At 41.3% G+C, this 26,272-nt stretch overlaps 1 protein-coding gene across 1 annotated transcript in view; it reads left to right on the forward strand.

Annotated features, from left to right (window-relative positions):
* The window catches only part of HIVEP1 (HIVEP zinc finger 1), a 392,318-nt gene that overhangs the window by 302,237 nt on the left and 63,809 nt on the right, over window positions 1-26,272 (forward strand). Inside the window, exons 6-7 of the mRNA XM_030211058.1 lie at window positions 2,416-2,546; window positions 14,779-14,954. Of these exons, the coding sequence (XP_030066918.1) occupies window positions 2,416-2,546; window positions 14,779-14,954 (307 nt within the window). The remainder of the gene's footprint in view (window positions 1-2,415; window positions 2,547-14,778; window positions 14,955-26,272) is intronic.

The raw sequence follows: 26,272 nt of genomic DNA on the forward strand, positions 1-26,272 counted from the left end.
TGGAAATTCACCCTGAGTGTCTAAACTGCTAGGAATAAGGACTACTGATACTGAAGAAACTGAGGGGTCCTTTTACAAAGGCACGCTGAAAAATGGCTTGTGGTAGTGTAAGTGCGAGTTTTGGGCGCGCGCCTTCCAAAGCACTTGAACAATGTAAGCATGTCAGTGCTGTATTTCCTCAGACCGTGCACAATGAGTGCAGAGTGCATAATTGTCACAGACTCAATACAAGACCTGTTCAGTGCAGACAGTGCAATTCTAGGACTAACTTTGTGTGGAATTTTGACATGCGTGTACACAACGTTAGTGGCAGTAGTGTCTAAGTCTTACAGACAGTTTTTGCTCTTTTCTGGAGTAGCCACATTCCTTCCTGCAAAATAAATAAATAAATATTGAATTATTGCAAAGACTTGTCAAATGTTCAGTGACAACAAACTGGTGTACAGCTATTTTATTCAACAGGCATTATTACTTCAGCCAAAAGAATACCTGATCTTATGATCTGATATTATCTACACTATACTTCAGAGTCAGAGCCTAGCCCAGTACATTCATTGCCTCCCTCCTCTCCTGGATTGAGTGTATCTCAGATAGAGGAATTCTTAGATCTTCTGTACATCTACTTGATCTATCTTGAAGAGGTGGAAGAATATTCTACAGGAATCCCTTCTGATCGCTCTCCTCCCTCAGTGAGAAATGAGTCTCCAGATGAGGACATCTCTTACCCTAGATTTGTGCAGCAGATGTAGCAAAAGAGGTACCCTTTCCATTGTAGCAAGAGGCAGATCCATGGGCAGGGTTTTTTTTTTTTTTGGCCTTCTAAAATGCATAGAGACACTAAAAGGGAATGGGACTTGATATACCGTCTTTCTGTGGTTATAATCAAAGTGGTTTACATATTATAGTCAGGTAATTAATTTTGTACGTGGGGCATTGGAGAGCTAAGTGACTTGCCCAGAGTCACAAGGAGCTACAGTGGAAATCGAACCCAGTTTACCAGAATCAAAGCTCCCAGGCTAGACCAGTTCCTCACCCAATCACATTCCCAACCCCCCCTCCCGGCCCACCCTGATCACATCCACACACCTCTCTCCCTGGGCACGTCTACAAACTCTCCCTAACCTAGAATGTCCTCCCAAAATGGCCTATAATGAGGTGTATCGATGGTCCAGGTATCATTGGGCAGAAGCGATCCCTGTTTGCTCCTGGTGCCATCTCACAAATGACATCCCATTAGGAGATCAAAAATGCCCCCTAGCTGTAGTAGCGCGACACTACTACTAGGGATGCCGTTTTGGAGATGGCACTATCCATGGCAGGAGCAACTGGGAATCACTCCTGCCCAATTACGTCTGGTCCACCAATGTGCCTGAAGGTAGGCCCTTTTGGGAGGATCTGGAACCCTTTGGTGGGTGGGGGCTGTGATTGGGGCATTTGGTTATGCGATCAAAGATATTGGCAGCCGTACTTGGGGGGGGGGGTGAATATGCTTGGTTGGGGGGGGGGGTTGGAGATGTGATTGGGGAGGTCTAGGGATGTGCTTTGGAGGTGGGGGGTGGTGTGGGGAAAATGGCACAGGTCCCACTGGCCCTGACCCTTGAACATCGGGCCATAGTTTTGTGGCCCAGTATTCCCAGCGACTGGAATAACGCAGCTTGTGAGGTAACGCGCAAGTAATAGTGTTCACTTACCATGGGAGTCAGCAACCTGCAGGACTGTTATACCACAGATTGCTGACTCCCAGGCAATTTAAAATACGGTAAAAGCTCACCTTTTACGACACCTTGATAACACCCTCTCTAAATGTCATTCTAAACACCTAACATGGAATTTTGTTAATGACATGAAGGCGATGAGAAAGGGGCAGGGAGGAATGCAGACATACTAGCACATCTTACTATCAAGGCAGAAAGTTACCATGAAAATTTAACTACACCTCCAGATGTGTAATTAATTGCTTAAGTGGTAAAGCTGCTGTGCTTCTCTCCACATACCAACCACACTGTCCTTAAATATAAAGCATTACCCCAGAGAGTTTTGGCACAAACTCATGTTAACTTTGTCGTTAACTTTTTCAAATACTAAAACCTTATCACATTTAGTAAACAGGTGGTAAGTTAGTGCAATAAAAAGTATCACCTATTACTTATTTATTGACTTTTCTGTATATTAAAATCTAATATTTGTGCACAGGGAATTAAACATATTTTACCTTTTTCTACAGAAGAATGGAAATATTCAGCTAGCTACATAAAAAATACTGTATGAAAGATAGCATATAAATATTTAAATTCCTGGTGATATTGAATATGTTAATTTTATCTTTTCTCTTACTGCGGCAATAAAGAATAGTAAATTGGATTATTATATTTCTGGTTTTAATGTTATTATCTAATTTTTAATTTTTTCTCTTAGCTTTTAGTGAATCAGAAATCCACTGTGAAAGGAGATCTTGATAAAGAAAACTCTGAAACAAACACTGAGCAAGACAAAGATAATTTCCTAACAAAAAATGAGCCAAGGAGGGTTAAAATATTTGATGGAGGGTAAGGATTTTGGTTTGGTTAAATTTATTGTTAGAAAAAAAGCCAACTAATTATTCCTATTTACTAGACTTTGGACAAAATATGCAGTCCTATAAGCCCTATATTCAGTCCATGGTTCCTAAAGAAATTAGATGAATCGCCAACTATCTAATTTTCCATAAATTCTTAAAGGCCTTTTTCTTTACTAAGGGCCTCTTTTACAATGCTGTACTGCTGATTCTCAGTACGGCAAATGAGAGGAAGTCTATTCAATTGCTATGGGCTTTCTCTCATTTGCCGTGCAGGAATCGCTAGCATGGCTTTGTAAAAGAAGCCCTAAGTTCCTACATTAATGATTAAAGAGATTAAATATACAAATGGCTACTCATATTCCTACTGTTTTGACTATATAGCAATATGTTAACTATGTTTATATGTTTCTCAATTTGCATTCATATTCCGTTGTTTAACTGTATCAATCTTTTATTCCTATTGTAAGCTACATTGAACTAAATAATATTATTTGGATCATGTGGGATATAAGCATGAAATAAATAAATTAATGGTCCAGATATTCAATGAAGGGGCATGTGCAGCTTCTAGCATTGAATATCTGGCTATGTGTGACAACCTGGAACTTAAGTGAACACTAACCGATTGTTCCAGGTTTACTCTGATGAAGTTAGGACAGCTGTTTTGCTATCTTAATTCTAACTTCATCCGTTTACTTCACTGGTTAGTAGATCGAATATTGCTGCTAACTGGGTAAATTGCAGATCTGCCCAAGTTCCATCCATAGACCGCCCAGCCGAGCCAGTTAGAGACTGGCTGGTTCTCTGTGATATCTAGCAACACAACCCAATTAAGTGCTGCTGAATACCAGCAGCCAGCCAGCTCAGCAGGGTTTAACCGGACAGGAGCCTCTCTTGCCCAGTTAAACCCCTTCGTGTACTGAACCCTATATTTCTGGTTTCAATTTGTATTTTTATTTTAGTCAAAAGCCTATTGCAACTCATATACATGGCAACGTGTTTTACAGGTTTTTGTTGATAGGGGTTCTTTCAGGAGGAAAGCATTTATGTTTTAGTATATAACCTGACGTTTCACACGGCTGTTTTAAGAAATAGCTATTCAACCTATTCAACAAGGCATACCAATAAGAGCAGCAACTAGAAATGTAGTACATCGCAACCTTACCTATTATCAGCAATGTTCTTGTTATATCTACTTATCTGAAATTCGATTGCGCTATTTTCTATCACATCTCCACCGTACCTATTATCAGTAATACTTTCTACCTATATCTACCTGTTCAATTTTCGATCATGCTACCTTCCATGTAATACTAACTGATATCTCCCAATCTATCATCTACTAATACGACACATTGTAAGCCACATTGAGCCTGCAAAGAGGTGGGAAAATGTGGGATACAAATGCAATAAATAAATAAACTGGAAAAACTGTAATGCTTCATCAATTATGGCAGTGGTTCCCAGACCTGGTTCTGGAGGCACCCCAGCCAGTCAGGTTTTCAGAATACCTACAATGAATATTCATGAGAGAGATTTGCATGCACTGCCTCTACTGAATGCAAATCTCTCTCTCATGAATATTCATTGTGGATATACTGAAAACCTGACTGGCTGGGGTGCCTCCAGGACCAGCTTTGGGAACCACTGAACTGTGGCATTGATTCTTCACTATATCCTAGAGACACACACAGCTGGTCCAGTTTCCAGGATATTTCTTCATGTGTATGAGGCACTTTCCACTGAATGTATGCAAATGGATGTGCACAGGACATATTTGCATATACTTTACATGTGTTTCATGCACGTCTAGAAATATCCTGAAAAACAGACCAATTAGAAGTGCTTCCTGAGTAGTGTCAGGAGCCACTGAACTATGGTATCATGACATGAGCAGAATAGCATTTACTTTAATGCTTTTGAAAATTAGCTTGAGACCTATAGACATAGTAACATAGTAAATGTTGGCACATAAAGACTTGCGTGGTCCGTCTAGTCTGCCCAACAAGGTAGCTAGAGTTGAATCTGGCACTTTGCTTAATACCTTGTATATATGAAAGGTATTGAGCTTATAAATTGCTATGATGGCTTAGTCATTAGATTTTCATAATGACATTAGGATATATGCTGTAAAATTAATATGTGTATGCATGTGAATACAAAAAGGCATATGTAAATAATTTTCCTGTTCCCCGTTCCCAAAGGCCTATTCTAAAATAATGAAGAGGCACCAAACTAACTCCGTAAGGGCACCAGCGCCTTTGCTCGAGCATGCCCCTTTGGTTTCATGTCATGTGGATTTTTGATTTAAATAACAAAAAGGCTGGCACGTGCAGATTACATCACCATTGCGGTTGGTCACTCATTCTTGAAATGCTGAAGTCCCTTTTCTTCTTTCAGCCTCTGATGGCCCTGACTGGGCCCCCTGGGCAGAGCACAGCATTTCCAGCAGTTAATCTCTCTCCTCTATAGTTTTACTTTTGAGTTCTTTCAGAACTTGGGGGGGGGGGGGGACACACCATCTGATCTAGTTAATTTCTCTGTCATTTTTTATTTATTATATCTTCAAGGTTCACCAGGATTTGTTTCAGTTCCTTTGAATCATCAGTTATATACAGTTAGCCTGGGTAGCTCTTCAATATTGTTCTCTATAAAGATCAAAGCAAAGAATTAGTCTCTTCATTTTGGCCTGGCTCTCCTAAATCCCCCCTTTTATCCTTTGATCATCTAATGGTCAAACTCAGGGGTTGGCTACAACCTTGTCTGGTTTTCATGCATAGTCATTGTGCGAATCTTGAAAACCTGACTGGGTTGTGGCCCTTAAGGACCATGGTTGCTCACCCTGTTCTGATTCCCTCATAGGATTATTGCTTCATATGTACTTATAACATGTTTTTTGGTTTTGTTTTGTTTTTACACATTTTTGCCTCTATGGCAGTCTTCTTTTCCTATACTCTTTTTAGCTTACCTTATCAGTGATTTGTATCTAAATTGCCAGTGCAGTTTTTCCTATTTTCTTTATCTGGATCCACTTTCTATTGTTTTTTTCAAGGTGTGCTTTTAGCTGTACCAGGTTTTTCCTCACCTTTTAACCATTCCAGCAGTCATTTGTCTTTGCTGTCACCCTTTTTAATGCATGCAATACTTCCATCTTGGAAGCCAGGAACAGTGTATGTTTTAAACTTTCCATGTATTTCCTGAACAGTAGCAGTCTCTTAATTGTTTGTGGGGCATAAAAAAGCTAACTTGATAAATGAAAAAATCAAGCAAGAAATATACCTCACTAGTTGCAGAATTTCCAACTTGACTCACCTTCAAACCACCAGTTCAGTGAAGCAGTGCAGGTTCTCCAATGCAGCTAGTGAGGCTTTAGAATCCAACTTCAGAGAACCACTTCTGTTTGCAAAGCAAGCAGTGCAGGAAAATTTGTTTTTCGAAGAGGATCACACTGCTTTGTTGAATCAACGAATTGAAGATGGTTCTCTAAGGGTCCCTTTTACAAAGGCACAGGAGGGCTAACGTGCAGGTAGTAAACACCCAGTCGGCACTACTGCCAGGGTAGTGCATGTGCCCGTTGGTAAGTCTGAGTTTGGCGCACGCTCTAAATCCCACGGTAGAAAATAGTAATTTTCGACCACGGGGGCATTCCAGATAGTAACCGACAGTATGCCCACATTGGTGCTCGCTGCATAGTTACCATATGGGTAGCACATGAGCCCTTACCGCTAGGTCAGTGGGTGGAAGTAAGGGCTCAGGCTGTAAATAGGCATGCACTACTTTTAATATTAGCTCAGACCCATTTCCTGGCCCATTAAATATATCCTTTTTCCCAGCCATGGTAAAAAAAAAATGGCCCAGCATGCCCCTAAAAGACTCTCCCACACTACTGCAGGCCACTTTTTACCACAGCTTTGCACAAGGACCCCTAAATGTAGATACTTGCCCAAAACGAGTGCAACTTATGTTTCTTTCACTTATCAAGCTGGCCTTTTATGCCCCAGATGATTAAGGAACTAGAGTACACTCGATTATTAGACGTAAATGGGACTGGCCTTTTATTGGTTAAAAAGTCAGATAATAGGGAAAATAATGGTAACCCCTTAAAAAATGCACAGAAAGCATACTTTATGCATAAAGAACAGGCATAGTGTATCTTTAATTTTTAAAATATTGTTTATTAACACTAAATCAGCAACAAAAAAATAAAATACATTGTACAGCAGGCAATTTGAGCACAAAATACAGTACAGAGTAGTATACTTACAGCAGTTATACACCAGGCAATGTGAACAGAAATACAGGACCGAGCAAAGAAAGCCATATTTATCTACTGCATATTCAGCCTCACTGGAGTTGTCTTCTACATCGTGGAATGTGAACAGAGCAGAGCTCACAGCTCTGACAATAACAGTTTGAAGTAGAAATCAATGTAGCAGAAATGAAACTGAAAACCTTCCAGATCTAAGAATGAGAGAATAAAGAAAGTGCTGTAAATTTAAGTGAACAAACAGGAATAGGTGTATATACAGTACTTTCAGCATAAACCTCATTGTGCAGAAGAATCTTACCATGGTTCCCTTGCTTCAAAAACACAGTCTCAGATCAAAAGTGGTTCCCTGGCTGGAAAAGCAGGAAAACAAAGTCTCAGCTCAAAACATCTTTAATGTTCACTTTCTTTAGCACTTCCTTTCTGCATAAGTTTCAGCTGTGTAGACAAAACAATTTTTTTTCCTCTTTTGACTGGCCAGAAATTGCTGGCATGCTGTAAAAGCAAGGTCTTGGCTTAAAAATTCAATGGTTCCCTCTCTGCATTAGCAGGGATCCCAGGTCCAAAAATTGCTGCCATGTTGTAAAAGCAAGGTATTAGGTTAAAACTTCAACAGAAGAGAAGCCACATGCTTCTTAACGGCAATGTGGGGTGTATGAAGGAGTATCAGCTATGAAGTATGGTTCTCTTGCAGAGAAGCACAGTCTCAGATCAAACTTGGCTTTCTTGCAGCATGTGAAGCCAGAAAACAGGAAGCGAAACACGTGTTTCTTAATGGCAACATAGTGACATCATTGGAGAGTCGGTCAGATATGCCAAATGGTCGGATTAGCAAAGGACGGATAATTGAGACTGTACTTGCAAAGGTTGTGTTTAAGTATACTGCCTATGGAACTTCAGGATATGCAATTAGGTGTGAATCTTCAAATGTTTGTTGTGATAATGTGTGTATTGTTTAGTTTGTTTTATAAACACTAATACATTTTTTTTTTGTAATTATCAGATAGTGGCATTGAAAATTATTTTACCTTGTCTTCACAATCCGGTGCTTGGGTTTGGTGCATGGGTTTTTAGGTTTTCCACCTAATTCTATGCATAGCAGTGTTCAGCTGATATCCATATAACTATGTGGATTATTTTAAGACCGCAAAAAGGCTGTCCTAAATTGCTATTTGGATAGCAACTGAATATCACCGCTGTCTGTAGAGATAGTGGCAATCACTCCCGTGGATTCTGTATAGGTCACCCAAATTTGGGTATGGATCTCAGATCCACCGGTAAACTAATTACCCAATTAAGCACTAACACTCAATAATTGGTGTTAAGAAACAGCATACAAACAGACACACATACACACACAGGTACAAAAACACATGTGACAGCTGGTCTAAGGGAACCCCTGGTTCAGATAGGATTCACTAATGCAGACCCTGTGTAAAATGAAAAATGTGTTTACCTTTGTTCTCTTAGCTTAGCCAAAAGTGAACTATTAGAAACTGACATAAAATTCCTACCTTCTTTAAGGCCTTTAGGAATTTTCCCTTTCTTAATGAAGTATTGATTATTTGCTGCATATGAGCTTGTAATTCTCATTTTATTCACTTCACAATGGACAAGGATCCAGCAGGTGAAAGGTATGGTTCACTACTAAATTTAGATTCACAACATTAATAACATCTCTAATGTGGAGGATTTTGAAAAATATTTAGTAAGGCATTCACATTCATAGGTGGAGTCCTGAAGATATGTATTTATTAAAAAATCTTATATTGCCTTCCTATTAATTTCGTAGATAAAGAATCTTCAAAGTGCAGTTATTTTGAATAAATATATACTGTCGCTTTATCTGGAATATATAGGAGCCATTTTACTAAGCCGCGTAAGCGTCTACGCACGCCGAACGTGCACCAAAATGGACTTACCACCCGACTACCATGTGTCTCTTGCGGTAATTTCATTTTTGGCGCGCGTCCGAAACGCTCGTCTGAAAAATATTTTTTTTCTTTTCAGGCACACATAATGGACATGCGCCAAGTGGCATTTGATGCACGCAGGTCATTACCACCCTGATTCTTTACCGCTAGGTCAATGCCTGGCGTTACAGTCTCAGACCCAAAATGGACGCATGGCAATTTTGATTTTGCCACACATCCATTTTCGGCAAAAAAAGCCTTTTTTACAGGCACGCTAAAAAATGGATTGGCGCACACCCACATCTACACTACCGCAAGCCATTTTTCAGCGCGCCTTTGTAAAAGAACCCCATACTGTGCATTATCGCAGTTCATTCTATTATATATTTCATTGTCTGGAAAGGTTCCTCTCCAAGAATCCATAAGCACTCTAGCTTCTGTTTTCAACATTGAGCAGCAGCCCCATGTGTGTCAGTTTTGCAGCTGGGGGGCTGAGTCCTGGAAAAAAAAAACCCCAAAACTACTCATGCTCACATTAGCATGTATAATCCATAAACCTTTGACCTGTATACCTTACAGTAACTCACAAAAGTCTTCATACACTTGTACATTTTTCACATTCTGCTGTCTAAAACTAAAATTCAACCTGCATTAAAGTAGGAGCTTGTTTCCCCGTTCTTTGCAACATGTCCTGCATTTTTAACATGATTTCAAAAAATAATAAAAATGAAAAATGAAAATATTGATTGTATAAATCTTCACACCCTTTGTCATGAAATTTGAGTTGGCTTCTGTTTTAAAAATTGTGTTAATAAGGCCCATGATTTTAGTTATTAATAGTATTAATAGAACTAAAAAATGAACTTGCGGAGCTACTGTTAGAAATATGCAATCTGTCCCTAAAATCGAGTGTAGTACCGGAAGACTGGAGGGTAGCCAATGTTACTCCGATTTTTAAGAAGGGTTCCAGAGGAGATCCGGGAAATTATAGACCGGTGAGTCTGACGTCGGTGCCGGGCAAGATGGTGGAGGCTATTATTAAGAATAAAATTGCAGAGCATATACAAAAACATGGACTGATGAGACAAAGTCAGCACGGATTTAGTGAAGGGAAGTCTTGCCTCACCAATCTAATGCATTTTTTTGAGGGGGTAAGCAAACATGTGGACAATGGGGAGCCGGTTGATATTGTATATCTGGATTTTCAGAAGGCGTTTGACAAAGTGCCGCACGAAAGACTCCTGAAGAAATTGCAGAGTCATGGAATCGGAGGTAGGGTATTATTATGGATTAAGAACTGGTTGAAAGATAGGAAGCAGAGAGTAGGATTGCGTGGCCAGTATTCTCAGTGGAGGAGGGTAGTTAGTGGGGTCCCGCAGGGGTCTGTGCTGGGTCCGTTGCTTTTTAATGTATTTATAAATGACCTAGAGATGGGAATAACTAGTGAGGTAATTAAATTCGCCGATGACACAAAATTATTCAGGGTCATCAAGTCGCAGGAGGAATGTGAACGATTACAGGAGGACCTTGCGAGACTGGGAGAATGGGCGTGCAAGTGGCAGATGAAGTTCAATGTTGACAAGTGCAAAGTGATGCATGTGGGTAAGAGGAACCCGAATTATAGCTACGTCTTGCAAGGTTCCGCGTTAGGAGTTACGGATCAAGAAAGGGATCTGGGTGTCGTCGTCGATGATACGCTGAAACCTTCTGCTCAGTGTGCTGCTGCGGCTAGGAAAGCGAATAGAATGTTGGGTGTTATTAGGAAGGGTATGGAGTCCAGGTGTGCGGATGTTATAATGCCGTTGTATCGCTCCATGGTGCGACCGCACCTGGAGTATTGTGTTCAGTACTGGTCTCCGTATCTCAAAAAAGATATAGTAGAATTGGAAAAGGTACAGCGAAGGGCGACGAAAATGATAGTGGGGATGGGACGACTTTCCTATGAAGAGAGGCTGAGAAGGCTAGGGCTTTTCAGCTTGGAGAAGAGACGGCTGAGGGGAGATATGATAGAAGTGTATAAAATAATGAGTGGAATGGATCGGGTGGATGTGAAGCGACTGTTCACGCTATCCAAAAATACTAGGACTAGAGGGCATGAGTTGAAGCTACAGTGTGGTAAATTTAAAACGAATCGGAGAAAATTTTTCTTCACCCAACGTGTAATTAGACTCTGGAATTCGTTGCCGGAGAACGTGGTACGGGCGGTTAGCTTGACGGAGTTTAAAAAGGGGTTAGATAGATTCCTAAAGGACAAGTCCATAGACCGCTATTAAATGGACTTGGAAAAATTCCGCATTTTTAGGTATAACTTGTCTGGAATGTTTTTACGTTTGGGGAGCGTGCCAGGTGCCCTTGACCTGGATTGGCCACTGTCGGTGACAGGATGCTGGGCTAGATGGACCTTTGGTCTTTCCCAGTATGGCACTACTTATGTACTTATGTACTTATGTTAAATAGACTCCATTTGTGCGCAGTCACAGTACTTGAGCCGAATTGAATACTTTTGGAGAAAGGACCAAGCTGTTTCTGTTGTAGGAAGTGAATTTGAAGCAAAGGTCTAAATATTCTTAGTCCTTTTATTTTCACGACCAAGCCTCAAAAAGGTGCCCCAACTGACCAGATAACCACCGGAGGGAATGGGGGATGACCTCCCCGTACTCCTCCAGTGGTCGCCAACCCCCTCCCACACTAAAAAAATACAAATCAAAACCTTTTTTTACCGGCCTGTATGCCAGCCTCAAATGTCATACCCAGCTCCCTGACAGCAGTATGCAGGTCCCTGGAGCAGTTTTTAATGGGTGCAGTGCACTTCAGGCAGGCAGACCAAGGTCCATCCCCCCCCCCCCCCACCTGTTACTCTTGTGGTGGTAAATGTTAAGCCCTCCAAACCCCCCCCCCCCCCAAAACCCACTCTACCCACATGTAGGTGCCCCTCTTTACCCATAAGGGCTATGGTAATGGTGTAGAGTTGTGGGGAATGGGTTTGGGGGGCTCAGCACCCAAGGTAAGGGAGCTATGCACCTGGGAGCTTTTTTGGTATTTTTAAAAATATTTTTAGAAATGCCCTTTAGGGTGCCCGGTTGGTGTCCTGGCATGTGAGGGGGACCAGTGCACTACAAATGCTGGCTCCTCCCATAACTAAATGCCTTGGATTTCACCGGGTTTGAGATGGCCAGCATTTTTTCCCATTATCGCTGAAAAACAAAACTGGCGATCTAAAACCCGGCAAACTCTGGCATTCGGCCAGGCTAAACCGTATTATCGGAAAAAAAAGATGGCCGGCCAGCTGTTGTGCCGCCGCTAAAATACATTGCCGGCGATCTATTTCACCGGCAACGTTCGATTATGCCCCTCTATGATGCCTAAGATTCCTTTAAAAGAACTATAGAGGCCTCTGGCTGAGACTGGAGAAAATATTGATTCTCAGCAATTTCAAGATTACTCCACAAACAAACTTATAGAGATGCCCTTTGTGGGAGGGTGACAGGAAGAAAAGCCATATGATGTGCTGTGTAGCATTTCAAAGAAACACTTAGAGGATATTGCGCATATGTGGGAGAAGATTTTGTAGTCTGACGAGACAAAAGTAGAACTGTTTGGTCTTGTGAAGCGATTATTTGTGATTTAACACACGGTATATTATACTAGTAACACAATCCCTACATAGTTAGTTGGCACTTATTCTAAATGATGTCTGTTACTGCTGCAAAGGGATCTTTCTTCTAGACCTTGAGTAAAGGGTTATGAAGATACATGCGATTAAGACTTTGTGGTTTCTTATGTTTAATTTTTGACTACCTATAATTGTTGTTTCATGTTGACAACGTAGAGTATATTGTATAGATCAATGAAACAAACTCATACTTTAATGTATTTTGAACTGATTTTTAGACAGCAGAATGTGAAAAATATACAAGCTTGTGAAGACTTTTACAAGGCACCATACATAGGGTTTAGCTCATAAGAACATAAGAGTAGCCATACTTGGTCAGACCAATGGTCCATCTAGCCCAGTATCCTGTTTTCTAAACAGTGGCCAAGCGAGGTCACAAGTACCTGGCAGAAACCCAGATCGTGGCAACACTCTACACTACAATCCCAGGGAAAGCAGTTGCTTCCCATGTCTGTCTCAATAACACACTATGGACTTTTCCTCCAGGAATTTGTCCAAACCTTTTTTAAACCCAGATACACTATCCGCTGTTATGACCTCTGCAAGGAGTTCCAAAGCTTAACTGTTCGTTGAGTTAAAAAAATATTTCCTCCTATTTGTTTTAAAAGTATTTCAATGTAACTTCTTCGAGTGTCCACAGATGCTATGAGCTCATCAAAGATACATTACAGTATTAGCATGCATGCTATTTAGAGTTTTCATGCTGTTATCCTTTAACACACCCATGTTGAGATGGTATTATACCATCCATATATAGTGGTCAGAATTCAAAGCAATGTAACCATGCAGGTGAGATTCCTGTGCAGAGAAATGTATTGCCTGTGTGGGGCTGTCCACTAATGTTCAGCAGCACTGAAACAGATAGTGCACCGAATATGAGCAGTAATGCCTAAGCAGAGACTTGCTATTCACTTTGCAGTCCGGGGGCAAAGTTGGTACTTAACTGGTTAAATGCCGCTATTCAGCCCTTAACCACTTAAGTTAGCTAGTCAAATAGGACCGCATAAAGAACAGTCCTTTCTTTGGCTGGTTTAACTTAACCATTTACCCCCAGATTCTATATAGTGCATCTAGAGATTGGCAACAAAATCGACGCGGATTCTATAACAATGTGCATAATTTAACAAGCTTAGTGAGCACTGATAACAGTCCTTAACTAGCAATAATTGGCACTGATTAGAATTTAAGTGCAGAACTCGCTAAGCATATTCTGTGACGACGTGCGCCAAACTTCTAATACACGCAGGCAAAAAGGGGCATGGTTATGAGCGTGGAAATGGACATTTTGTGGGCATTCCAAAGTTGACATGCCTACTTATAGAATATGGACCAGTACGCCTAAGTCACCTACTCGTAACCTTTATCTTGTCTTCCTCTCTTCAATAGTCCCTTTCCCCATATGTCCTATCTGTCTGTCCTACCCTACCCTTATCCCTCGTTTGTCCAGTCTGTCTGTCCTGATTTAGATTGTAAGCTCTTTTGAGCATGGACTGTCTTTTTCTTCATGTTAAATTGTGAAGCGCTGTGTACGGCTGGTAGCACTATAGAAATGATTTATAGTAGTAGTAGTAAGTCTACGCGCTGGGATTTATTATACCTTTGACCATGTCTCACAATCTCCTTTTGCTCATTCCTCAATCTCTTCCTCTCCATCCTTCCTACTCCTTACCCCTCCCAATCTCTTCTCCTTTTGCTCATCCTGTCTTTGTTTTCCTCTCCATGCTCAATTTACATATCCTCAAAACCCCACTACTACTATGTTTACTACAACTTGTAACATTCTCCTTCAAGACTTTGTAATTCTATTTACTATGTAAGCCGCATTGAACCTGCTATGTGTGGGAAAGCGCAGGGTACAAATGTAATTAATAATAATAATACATCACATTTTCATTGGTGTAAGTGGATACACATAGATGTAGGCACTGAAATATCAACTAAGTGTATTGTATAATCGGCACCTAAATCTAGGTACATACATTTAGTCGGCACTGATTTCACCGCTGATTTTTTAGGTGCCATATGTAGAATCTCCTATTTAAGGCTGAATATCAGCACTTATACCATTAAGTGCCGTCCATCTGCACATACCCGGATATTTAATGCCAATACCCGGATGTGGACGGGTATTGAATATCTGGGCACAATGCCGGCAGCAGCGAAACAATCAATCAACACCAGCTGAATATTTATCCTTTAATTTGTTTTAAAATGTTGTATGTATTAGTGACAGATACGATAAAAATATTAGCTTTTGTGGTGTGACAGTTTAATTCTATCCTTTCTTAATGCTTCCAACTATTTTATCACAGACTACAGAGTTGTGCCTTTGATTTAATGATCTACTTGTTAACATTTTAATTGATAGGTACAAGTCAAATGAAGACTATGTATATGTTCGTGGCAGAGGGAGGGGGAAATACATCTGTGAAGAGTGTGGAATACGTTGTAAGAAGCCCAGTATGTTAAAGAAACATATTCGAACACATACAGATGTCCGTCCCTACCACTGCAATTACTGCAACTTTTCCTTTAAGACTAAAGGTAAGAAAGCATGTTCTATCTACTTTTTCCCTCTCTTCCCACATGATTTTAATTAGTTACTCAAAGGGAATATGTTTACTAAACCATATTAAACAGTTGGTTTGGGTGTCAGTGTGCACTATTAAGACCCATGCTAACAGCTACTGCATGTTGAAACTAGCCAGTGTGGTTAAAATCCTTTGCTTGGTAACTCTGGGCTGGGGTGGTGCTTGGGCAGGTTATGACAGCACTGACAGCTAATATATAGTACTGTACAGCACACTGAGGATTGTTGATCAAGTGTCTGCAATTAATGCCACCTCAAGAGGTGAGTGAAGTGGTGTTAGATGCACCTGCGCTATCAGCATTCAGAACAGCAGCTGACCAAAGAAAAAACGACAATAGCACATGGTTAAGGTCCCCTCTTCTGATCAGAAGCACTTCCATACACATCATCCCCCTCCCAATCAGAAGCCCCCTACAGGAACCCTTGTGACCAATAGTATCCTTCCCCCCCCCCCCCCCAAACAGGCCATCTCCCCAGTACCATACCCCAGAACTTACCTGGGAGTATCCTTGGTAATACAGTGAGAGTAGCCCCCTTCACTCCCAGTCCCTGTAACCTCTGGGATTCAGAATGATAGATCTGACCTCTAATGGTAGTCTTAAGGTACTACCTTGTGCGGGTCAATCTGCCATTCTGAATACCAGAGGATACCGGGCAGAAGCAGAAGGGAACCACTCCTGCCCTATCCACTATATTACTAGGGATATTCCCAAGTAAGTACAAAGGGGAATCAGAGAATGGGGGGAGGGTCAGGTATGGTATTGGAAACATCTGTTCAGTTGGGAAGGTCTGTTGGAGAGGAGTAGTTCTTAATGGTTGGGGACCTCTGATCAGGACAGATGTGTACAGGAGGGACTACTGATCAGGAGTGGGATGTGTGCAGGGAAAGGCTGCCAGATTGGGGGGGGGGGTTGCTGGGTTGCACTGCTGCAAAAAGATTTTTGTTTGTGTCAAGGCCTGTGCTAATGACTCAACAAATAACATGGATGTACCTGTGCTATCTGTCGATCCAGGTAATGGCAGATGTGGTAACTGTCTTATGTGATAACAGTAGAACAGAAGCTTTCCACACTCCTGACATTTATTACATGGACTTTGTACTTATTGCACCTTACAGTTTGCATTTAACACGCGGTAAGTGCAAAAATGTACTGCAGTTTAATAAATACGCACCAACATGTTTAAATGATATGGTAAACATCAAGAATAAAGAAGACATGAAAAGAGTTTACAACTGTTTCTGGTACTACTATATGTAATCATAATTGTATTCTCTCTTGTCTACAGACCTCTATAGTACTGAGAACGATGCATGTTTAGTTTTACCTGCACTCAGGTTGAAGTATGTATGTGTTTAGATGTTTCTGACACTGATTGTGCAGTAGAAAATTCAGATCTTGAGCTTTATATATAGGCACTGGAAAAAAACCAGAATCGCGGATATATACAGTTCAAAATATATCTCATTCTCCCAGGAAAAGCAGGACTGATAAATCCTCGTTCATGGGTGGCATCTTCAATGGAACCTGACACAGGAAACAGTACTCCAATAATTTTTTCAGAAACTTTTGAATGGGCCTGCACTGTCATGCGGGACCTCAGTCGGCACTTTTTCATGAAGCTAATTGGACCCTTTTTGAATCACGGTCGCCTCAGTGCCCAAATTGTACGAATTTAGCCTTTTTCATCTAAAAGACTTGACGCTTCGCTTTCATGGGTTCCTCAGTGATTTCCTTTTTTTTTTTTTTTTTTGTCAAAATGTTTTATATCTTCTTTTCACGTTAGTTGTTTTGGACTGTCTATAAGCCACAAGCCTCTGAATGGGAAATTTTTGTCTACCTCGAGCTAGATATACACAAGCCCTTCACTTTATATAATATTTATTGGAGGAAAATACCTCAAACACCCCATTTTACAATACCATAAGCTTGGAACTGGGGATCCCAGAGGTCACAACGTATGACAAAATCCCAACAAAAGAAGAAAAATCAGTGGTATTTTATAAGATCATAAGAATAGCCATACTGGGTCAGACCAATGGTCCATCTAGCTCAGTAACCTGCTTCCAACAGTGGGCAATCCATGACACAAGTACCTGGCAGAAACCCAGTTAGTAGCAGCATTCTATGTTACCAATCCTGGGACAAGCAGTGGCTTCCCCCATGTCCATCTCAATAACAGACTATGGACTTTTTCTCTAGGAACTTTTTGAACCCAGATATGCTAATCACTGTTACCACATCCTCCGGCAATTAGTTCCAGCGTTTAACTATTCTTTGAGTGAAAAAATATTTCCTTCTGTTTGTTTTAAAAGTATTTCAGTGTAATTTCATTGACTGCCCCTGGTCTTTGTACTTTCTGAAAGAGTGAAAAATCGATTCACTTTTACCCGTTCTACACCACTCAGGATTTTGTAGACCTCAATCATATCCCACCTCAGCCATCTCTTTTCCAAGCTGACCTAACCTCTTTAGCCTTTCCTCATATGAGAGTTCCATCCCCTTTATCATTTTGGTTGCTCTTCTTTGAACTTTTTCTAATTCCGCTATATCTTTTTTGAGATACAGCGAGCAGAATTGAACACAGTAGTCAAGGTGAGGTCACACCATGGAATGATACAGAGGCCTTATAATATTCTTGGTCTTATTTTGCATCCCTTTCCTAATAATTGCTAGCATCCTGTTTGCTTTTTGGGTCACTGCCGTACACTGAGCAGAAGATGGACCCCTAGCATTAGATAACTATGATTCGGATTATTTTTTCCAATGTGCATCAATTTGCATTTGTTCACATTAAATTTCATCTACCATTTGGATGCCCAGTCTTCCAATTTCCTAAGGTCTTCCTGCAATTTTTCACAAACCGCATGTGTTTTGACAACTTTGAATAGTTTTATATGTGGGGCCAAGATGGTGTTGAGATCAGACGCAAGTGCAGAGCTCCTGACTGAGATGTTGAAACTAGTGCTGCTAGTCTCCCCTGAGCTTGTGTCATGGGAAAACAAAAAGGAGCCTCGTGGACTTTACCTCCTGTTCTGGGGGCTCTGCAGTGCTTCATACAGGCTACTAATTTCAGTTCTTGATGCGACAGTGGTACCTTCTTCGGGGAAGAAGCTGAATGAGTCGGCTAATCTCTGTGCGGACCGGGCTTTGTTGAGCTCGGAACAGAGGCTGGTGCCCCCGCAACCCGGAAGCAGTTCAATGGGGAGCTGCGTTGAAGAGCAGCTATCCCATGTGGCTTTGGCGTGTTCGACCAATGAGAGGCCACAGGCTTGATGCCCTCAGAGGAAAAGTTCTGCGACGGATATTCCAAATGTGCCCGAGCTGAATTTGGAAGTGGAGAGGCTTTTTTTCTTTTGGTCTGGCTGCAGAAAGGGGGTTGAGGGGGAGGAGATGTGGATTCTTTCACACAATACAGCATATTGCTCCATCAGCTAGGATTACTCCGGGAGTTGCACTTAAAAATAAACACACTTTAAGGCTTGCTGTCTTAAAAATCAAAGCGCTTTTTTGCTGCTAACTCTGTACTAATCAGAAAATAAGTTTTAGAACAGCACGATTTGAGAGGTAAATGTAAAGCAGGTGATCTGATGGTCTCTTTGTATGAGCTGCAAGGGAAGAGGAGAGGGGGAATGATTGTAAAACCATTACGTTTGTTTTAAAATTCAACACTAACCATTCACACTAATTATTTTGCATATGTGCAGTGGTCAAATCTCTCCTGAGAGAAGGTAGCTATGAAACAGCATGTGTGTGTGTGGCTGCTAAGATGCAGGAGGTTGGGAAGGGGAGGGTTGCCTGCTCTCAAACGGGTGGAATTCAGCAACAAAAGCTCCTGTCTGTCATTCTTAAAAGCAGACAAACTGGTCTCGATCCACCTTACATAAGCACGCTTTAGGGATTAAAATCTTTAAATCAGTGGTTTAAAGAGCATCGTATCCCTTTGAAAGAAAAAAATGTAAAAAAGAAACAGGTAGTCTGAAGGCTAAAAAATACCTATTTTCTTTCCTGACAGAGAGAGAAAAACATAAAAATTCAAGAGCTGTGAAAAATAAAAGGAACTTTAAAGCGCATGCTCACTGCCTGTAGTGCCTGGACAAACTACGCATGGTCCTTCTAAGCTGTAGGGGGCGCTGACTAGGGTGTGACATCACATCCCATCACATGACCTATCCACGATGGCGAGTAGTGTGAAACATGTAGTACCCCCATGGGCGCCTCCATCTTGGATTTCTGCAACCACTGCTCACCAGTATCTTGAAAAAGGAGCATGGTCTGGGCAGAGTTATGGCATCACTTCCTGTGGCATCACAGAAAAAGGTGGGTTTGGGGTGGGGCTATGACATCATATCCAATGCATCACCAAAAGTGTTGGGGAGTGGTTGTAGTGTCAGAGTGGGTGTGGCCTGGGCAGATCCTTGATTCTGACCCACAACCAAGAAGTGGACGTGGCCACCTGTCAAAAATCAAAGATAATTAACAGTTGACAAATGCTAGTGACATATACTATTCACATGCATCATTTTGCACTTGCTTACATTAAACATCATCTGCGATTTGGTTGTCTCGTGCCCCAGTCTCGTAACGCTCTCTTGCAATTTTTCACAATCTTCTTGTGATTTGACAACTTTGAATGACATTGTGTCATCAGCAAATTTAATTACCTCAATAGTTATTCCCATCTCTAGAACATTTATAAATATGTTAAAAAGCAATGGCCCCATCACAGACCCTTGGGGAACCCCACTTTCTACCCTTCTCTATTGAGCATACTTACCATGTAACGCTACTCTCTGTTTTCTTTTAACCAGTTCTTAATCTACAATAGGACATTACCTTCATCCCACAGTCCCTAAATTACCCACCTTTCTCATTATAATCCAAAATTGTTCCTATTCAAGAGAAATACTATCAAGAAACTCCTGGGGAAGATAGGCCAAACTCAAGATTAGAACTGAGTGTCTCTCTAAAAGGGTGTCCAGATGTCCCAGAATTCTATGGATTTATCTTTTAGTTCATAAGTTATTTTTTCCATCCAGTAGATGTCCCATATCTTGAAACCATTTTGTCTTTGAGGATAGGGTTGCTCACTTCCAACACCTAGCAAATAACAAATCCATCAGCCCAACAGTAAGCTCTAAGCAAGTTTCAACATGTGCATAGACTGCTGTTATTTGGAGGTATTAGCTCCTAATAAGACAGTCTCCACAGTAAAAGGGAGATCTAGTTTAATGATTGCCAAAATTTTGGCTACAAAATTGGAGAGAAGGGCAAGAGCTGGGCCCCACACATATGCTGCAACACTTGTGCACGTGACGTGTTTCTCGGCCGAAACACGTCACATGTCGGGTTGATTTATTGATTTGAATAAAGACCTTGTTTAGAAAGATGCCAACTGTGAGAGGACTTTTATTGGATCCACTGTTGTTCGTTTGTCTTTGGTTCTCCTGTGGAGAGATTACCTTCTGTGGGTGTTTGCAACACTTGTGCAACATATCTTCACCAGTGCCAATGATTTGGAGAGAGCTGACAGATTATAACAGCAATTGTACTTCTGCATGGTGCCTCCAGTTGAAATAGGTTTGTCAAAGAAAAAGTGGGACGTGCAGTACCTAAACATTCCATCAGCTATACACCCAGTATCTCACAGAAAAGGATTGCCAGTTCCTGATACACCAGTCTCATTCTCACTTGATTTCAATGAAGAAAAGGAAGATGACTGTTCATGATCCAGATAGGTGGAGACTGCTCACTGATTCACTGAAGACAAATTTTAAAGCTGTTTTGCCTCATAATGGAAATGTTATTCCATCAATTTCAGTTGGTCATGCATTTCATATGAAGGAAACCTATGATAACATGAAACAACTTTTGAGGTGTGTAATCTATGATTAATATTAGTAGCAGCTTTGTGGCAACTTTTAAGGTTGTTGCTCTTGCTTGCTCTGCAGACTGGATAAACAAAGTACTGCTATTTTTTTCTATGAATGGGATAGTCGTGCAAGAGATTCCCACTACATCAAGAGACTGGCCGCCCAGAAAATCATTGGAGCCTTGGAGGAAAAGTATTCAGAATCCACCGCTTGTTGAATCAAAGAAGATTTTGTTACCACCCTTACACATCAAGTGGGTCAATGAAGAACTTATCAAGGCCATGGACAAGTAGTTCTATAGATTAAGTGAAGCTAAGATGGGTCTCCAGATTTGTCAGTTTCTTCAAGATGATTTGAACATGCACTTTGTGGCAAGGAAAAGCAGACAACTACAAACAGTTGGTAGAAAACCTCCTCAAAGCATATAAAACTCTTAGCTGCAGCATGTCACAAAAGATCATTTTTCAAACTTTAATCTAGATTTTTCCACTCAACTATGGAGCGAGGAACATGATGAGTGATTTTGCCAAGACATTACAGGAATGGAGAAATGCTATTAGGACAAATGGATCCTATACAAGATGGCCGACCAACAGCCCTGTGACGAGCTCCCCAGACCAAGGCGGACCTTGCGGATCACGAGCCCGCTGAGGGCACTGAGGCCGGGAGACCGAGGCTGCCGGAGGCTGGGAGAGACGCCACCTCTGCTGGGACTGGGTTGGCCAGGCCATGACCGCGAACGGAGCGAGACGGAGGAGGACCGCACAAGACCCGAGTTGAAACCAACCTCGGAGGCCTCGGGGTGCGGAGAGGCCGTGAGCCTGTCTGAGAGCTGTTGAGCACCGGAGAACGTCCCGTCCGGTTGGGTCTGAGCCAGGCCCGGGGGGGAAGCGATCGTGCGGATTCCTGGAGTGGCACGACGGTGCGCCTGCCCCCTCTCACGCAGCAGGTACATGCTACTGGTGCTCTTGATTCGACGGTGCACTCGGGACATACATAGTAACACAGTAACATAGTAGATGACGGCAGAAAAAGACCTGCACGGTCCATCCAGCCTGCCCAACAAGAGGGACAAAGCATGTAAACCTATGAGCTGCTTCAAAGAGGTTTGATAACTGGATGGACCGTGCAGGTCTTTTTCTGCCGTCATCTACTATGTTACTGTGTTACTATGTATGTCCCGAGTGCACCGAATGACGGCTGCTCAGAGATAGTAGAAACAAATTAACCACATTGAGTTCCTACTCACAATGAACTAGATAAACTTATTACCACTCCTGTCCAATAAACCTCAATGTAGCAGTTCACAGACTTGCATGCTGTGCCTCAAATACACTATATTCTGCTCTTTCACCCATCCACTGCTTTGCCGAATGGAACTAAATGACGATGGCCTAGAGTAGTGGAAACAGAGATCAGCCAAGCTTCCTTGCTCACACTGAACTAGATAGACTCATTACCACTCTTGTCTACTAAACCTCCATGCTGCAGCTTATGGACTTGCATGCTCTGATTCAAGCATACTATACTTTGCTTTTTCACCCATTCATTATTTAATGCACTCACTACTTAGGGCTGATACAGATCGATGCTGAAACTGCTAAACGCTGACACCGTTTAATGCTGACACTACTTGATGTCGTGAAGTCTTGATGTTAACAATGCTAAATGCTGACACCGTTCAATGCTGATACTTGTGGACGATAATGCATGATGCCGAAACTGCTTAATGCTTAATGTTAATACTGTTTGATGTTAAAACTGCTGAATGCGGATATTGCTTAATGTCCAGTGCTCAATGTTTAATGTCGATGCTGCTTGATGTTAAAACTGCTGAATGCGAATACCGCTTGATGTTAAAACTGATGAACGCGGCTATTGCTTGAAACTACACTTAAACACTACTTAATGCTCACACCCACCGCCTAATGCAAACAGTGCTTAATATCCATATCCATACAAAATTTCACTCACTAACACCCTCAGACACAACCAAACACCACGAACTATAGCCAACATGAACACCAACAAACTGATCATGATAATCTACTTCCTCCCCCTAATCTACCACGCATGGACCTCCCCCAACATGAACACCAATCTCCCCACAACACACACATCCTATAGACAACCCACTCATAACTCACCAGACCAAAAGAACAACAACCAACTAAAAGGAAAAATAAATACATGCGGAAATAATCAAAACAAAGGGAAAAAAGGACACAACAAAACCAAATACCAAGAAAACAGGCAACTAATAAAAATTAACACAGCTAGGTCATAAACTGAACCTTACCATTCAATCCGAATGGGGTACATAAACGCCAGATCAGTAGTAAATAAAACAGAAACTATAACAGACTGGATCACTACAGACAAACTGGACCTACTATTCTTAACCGAAACCTGGATCCACGACCTTAAAGACCCCATAATCTTAAATCTGTGCCCACCTGGATACAAAATCACCCACTGGACAAGAAACAGAAAAAGAGGAGGAGGACTAGCCATAATATACAAATCCGAGTTCACCATCACAACCACAGCTGAATCCATTTTGCCACAACTTAAAATCGCCTCGGTAAGAATCAATCACCCAAATTTGCAGGAACACCTTAACGCAGTCCTACTCTACAGACCACCAGGCAACTGGCAAGACTCCCAAACACACTTTATGGACTTCATCTCGAACATCTGTGTTTCCACCTCAAACCTTCTCATAATAGGAGATATCAACCTGCACCTTGAAGATCTTACCATAACAAGCACCCAAGAATGCAAAGAGTTCCTACAACTGTGGGATCTTCACAGATCAACCATGCAACCAACCCACACTAAAGGACACCCACTAGACATTATTACACACAAATTCGATCCCAACGCAAATCTTATACTAACAGACACAAAATGGACACCCACACTGTGGTCAGACCACTATAAAGCATACATCTCCCTCCAATGGCGAGCGAAAAACTCACTTAACAAACAAGAACAAAAAATCTACACCACAAGAGGAAAAATAGACCCGGTAATATTCTGGCAAGAGATCTAGCACAATGAATGGACAACAAAGGCAAACACAAACCAATTCCTCCTAGAATGGGACAATAGATGCAAATTAATATTAGACAAGATAGCCCCAATTCAATCCAGAACCTCACACAGAAAAAACTCAATACCGTGGTTCAATGAAGAACTGAAAAAACTCAAAACACAAGTTAGAAGACTAGAACAAGCGTGGAATAAAAAGAAAGACGACTCCACACTTAATGCCTGGAAACAACTCCAAAGAAAATATAAATATACCATAAGACTAACCAAAAGATTATTTTACAAAACTGAAATTGGACCTAACTACAAGGACACACATAAACTCTTCCAACTTGTGAACAAACTACTAGACACCACACCAATCACAACCAACAGTAAAGACACACCAGGAGCAGACGATCTCGCGAGATACTTCAATGAGAAAATTGTACAATTACGACTAAAAATACCTGCCAGTACCATCGAATACGCCGTACTCCTTGACTGCCTAGATCCAGACCCTGGTGTATACCCAGCAGCAGAACCTGGACCAACTTTGAGATATTAACGGAAGATCTCATCTCCCAAACGCTCAAAAGATTCGCCAAATCTCATTGCAAATTAGACATATGTCCAAACAACCTTATGGCAACTGCCCCTCAACAATTTAATGAATCACTTGAACTTCATGCTACAAAATGGACTCTTCCCGAAGAAAAAAGGAAATATCCTACTCACCCCCATACCCAAAGACGCAAAGAAAAGTGCTAGCGAATTATCCAAATACAGACCAGTAGCATCCATCCCCCTAATAACCAAACTAACGGAGGGGATGGTGACCAAACAACTCACAAACTATTTAAACAAATTCTCAATACTACACGACTCCCAATCAGGATTCCGATCTAACCACAGTACTGAAACAGTACTAGTAACTCTCTTGACTAAATTCAAACAAACGATAGCCACTGGCAAGAACATACTACTTCTGCAATTTGACATGTCTAGCGCCTTCGATATAGTCGATCATGGAATTCTACTACACATCCTCGAGTACTTCGGAATAGGAGGTAACGTTCTTAACTGGTTCAAGGGGTTCCTAACCACATGCTCATATCAAGTGATATCTAACTCGATCACATCAGCCATATGGACACCTGAATGCGGAGTTCCACAGGGATCCCCCCTCTCACTGACCTTATTCAACTTAATAATGATACCATTGGCCAAATTACTATCAAATCAAAACCTTAACCCATACATATACGCAGACGACGTAACGATCTACATCCCATTCAAGCAAGATCTAAACAAAATTTCAAATGACATCAACCAAAGTCTACATTTCATGCACTCATGGGCGGATGCATTTCATTTGAAACTCAATGCAGAAAAAAACCCAATGCCTAATACTCACAATACTCACAACATGAACAAATTCGCCACCATTAACACACCAAAACTGAACCTCCCAATTTTGGACACCCTAAAAATTCTTGGAGTTACTATTGATCGACACCTAACACTCGAGAGTCACGCAAAAAACACAACCAAAAAGATGTTCTACTCAATGTGGAAATTAAAAAGAGTAAGACCTTACTTCCCAAGGGCCGTTTTTCGCAACCTGGTACAATCAATGGTTCTCAGTCATCTAGACTACTGCAACGCACTCTAAGCTGGCTGCAAAGTATATATAATCAAGAAACTTCAGACAGCCCAGAACACTGCAGCTAAACTCATATTCGGTAAAACAAAATATGGAAGCGCCAAAATATGGAAGCGCCAAATATGGAAGTTACATTGGCTCCCACTCAAAGAACGCATCACGTTCAAAATATGCACTCTAGTTCACAAAATCATCCACGGTGATGCTCCAGCCTGCATGACAGATCTGATAGACCTACCACCCAGGAATGCTAAAAAATCAACCCGCACATTCCTCAACCTTCACTTCCCTAATTGCAAAGGTCTAAAATGCAAACTAACACTTGCGTCAACCTTTTCCTACTTGAGCACACAATTCTGGAACGCATTACCACGCAACTTAAAAATGGTCTATGAACTGACACTTCCGCAAACTACTGAAGACCCACCTCTTTGACAGAACATACCACAATGATTAACACACGTGAACTCTTCCACATGGAACCAGAAATGTCCTACTCTATTACTTGCTAAGATATTATCATGTTTTATTATTATTACCTACCCTTAGATCCTTTTGCTATACTAAATGTATTTTTTCAGACAGATTTCCACAACTCATAATGTATTGTAAGCCACATTGAGCCTGCAAAAAAGGTGGGAAAATGTGGGATACAAATGCAATAAATAAATAAATATCAATGTTTGCAGGCTATTGCTGGA

This window comes from Microcaecilia unicolor, chromosome 1 (assembly GCF_901765095.1).
Source record: "Microcaecilia unicolor chromosome 1, aMicUni1.1, whole genome shotgun sequence".
NCBI lineage: Eukaryota > Metazoa > Chordata > Amphibia > Gymnophiona > Siphonopidae > Microcaecilia > Microcaecilia unicolor.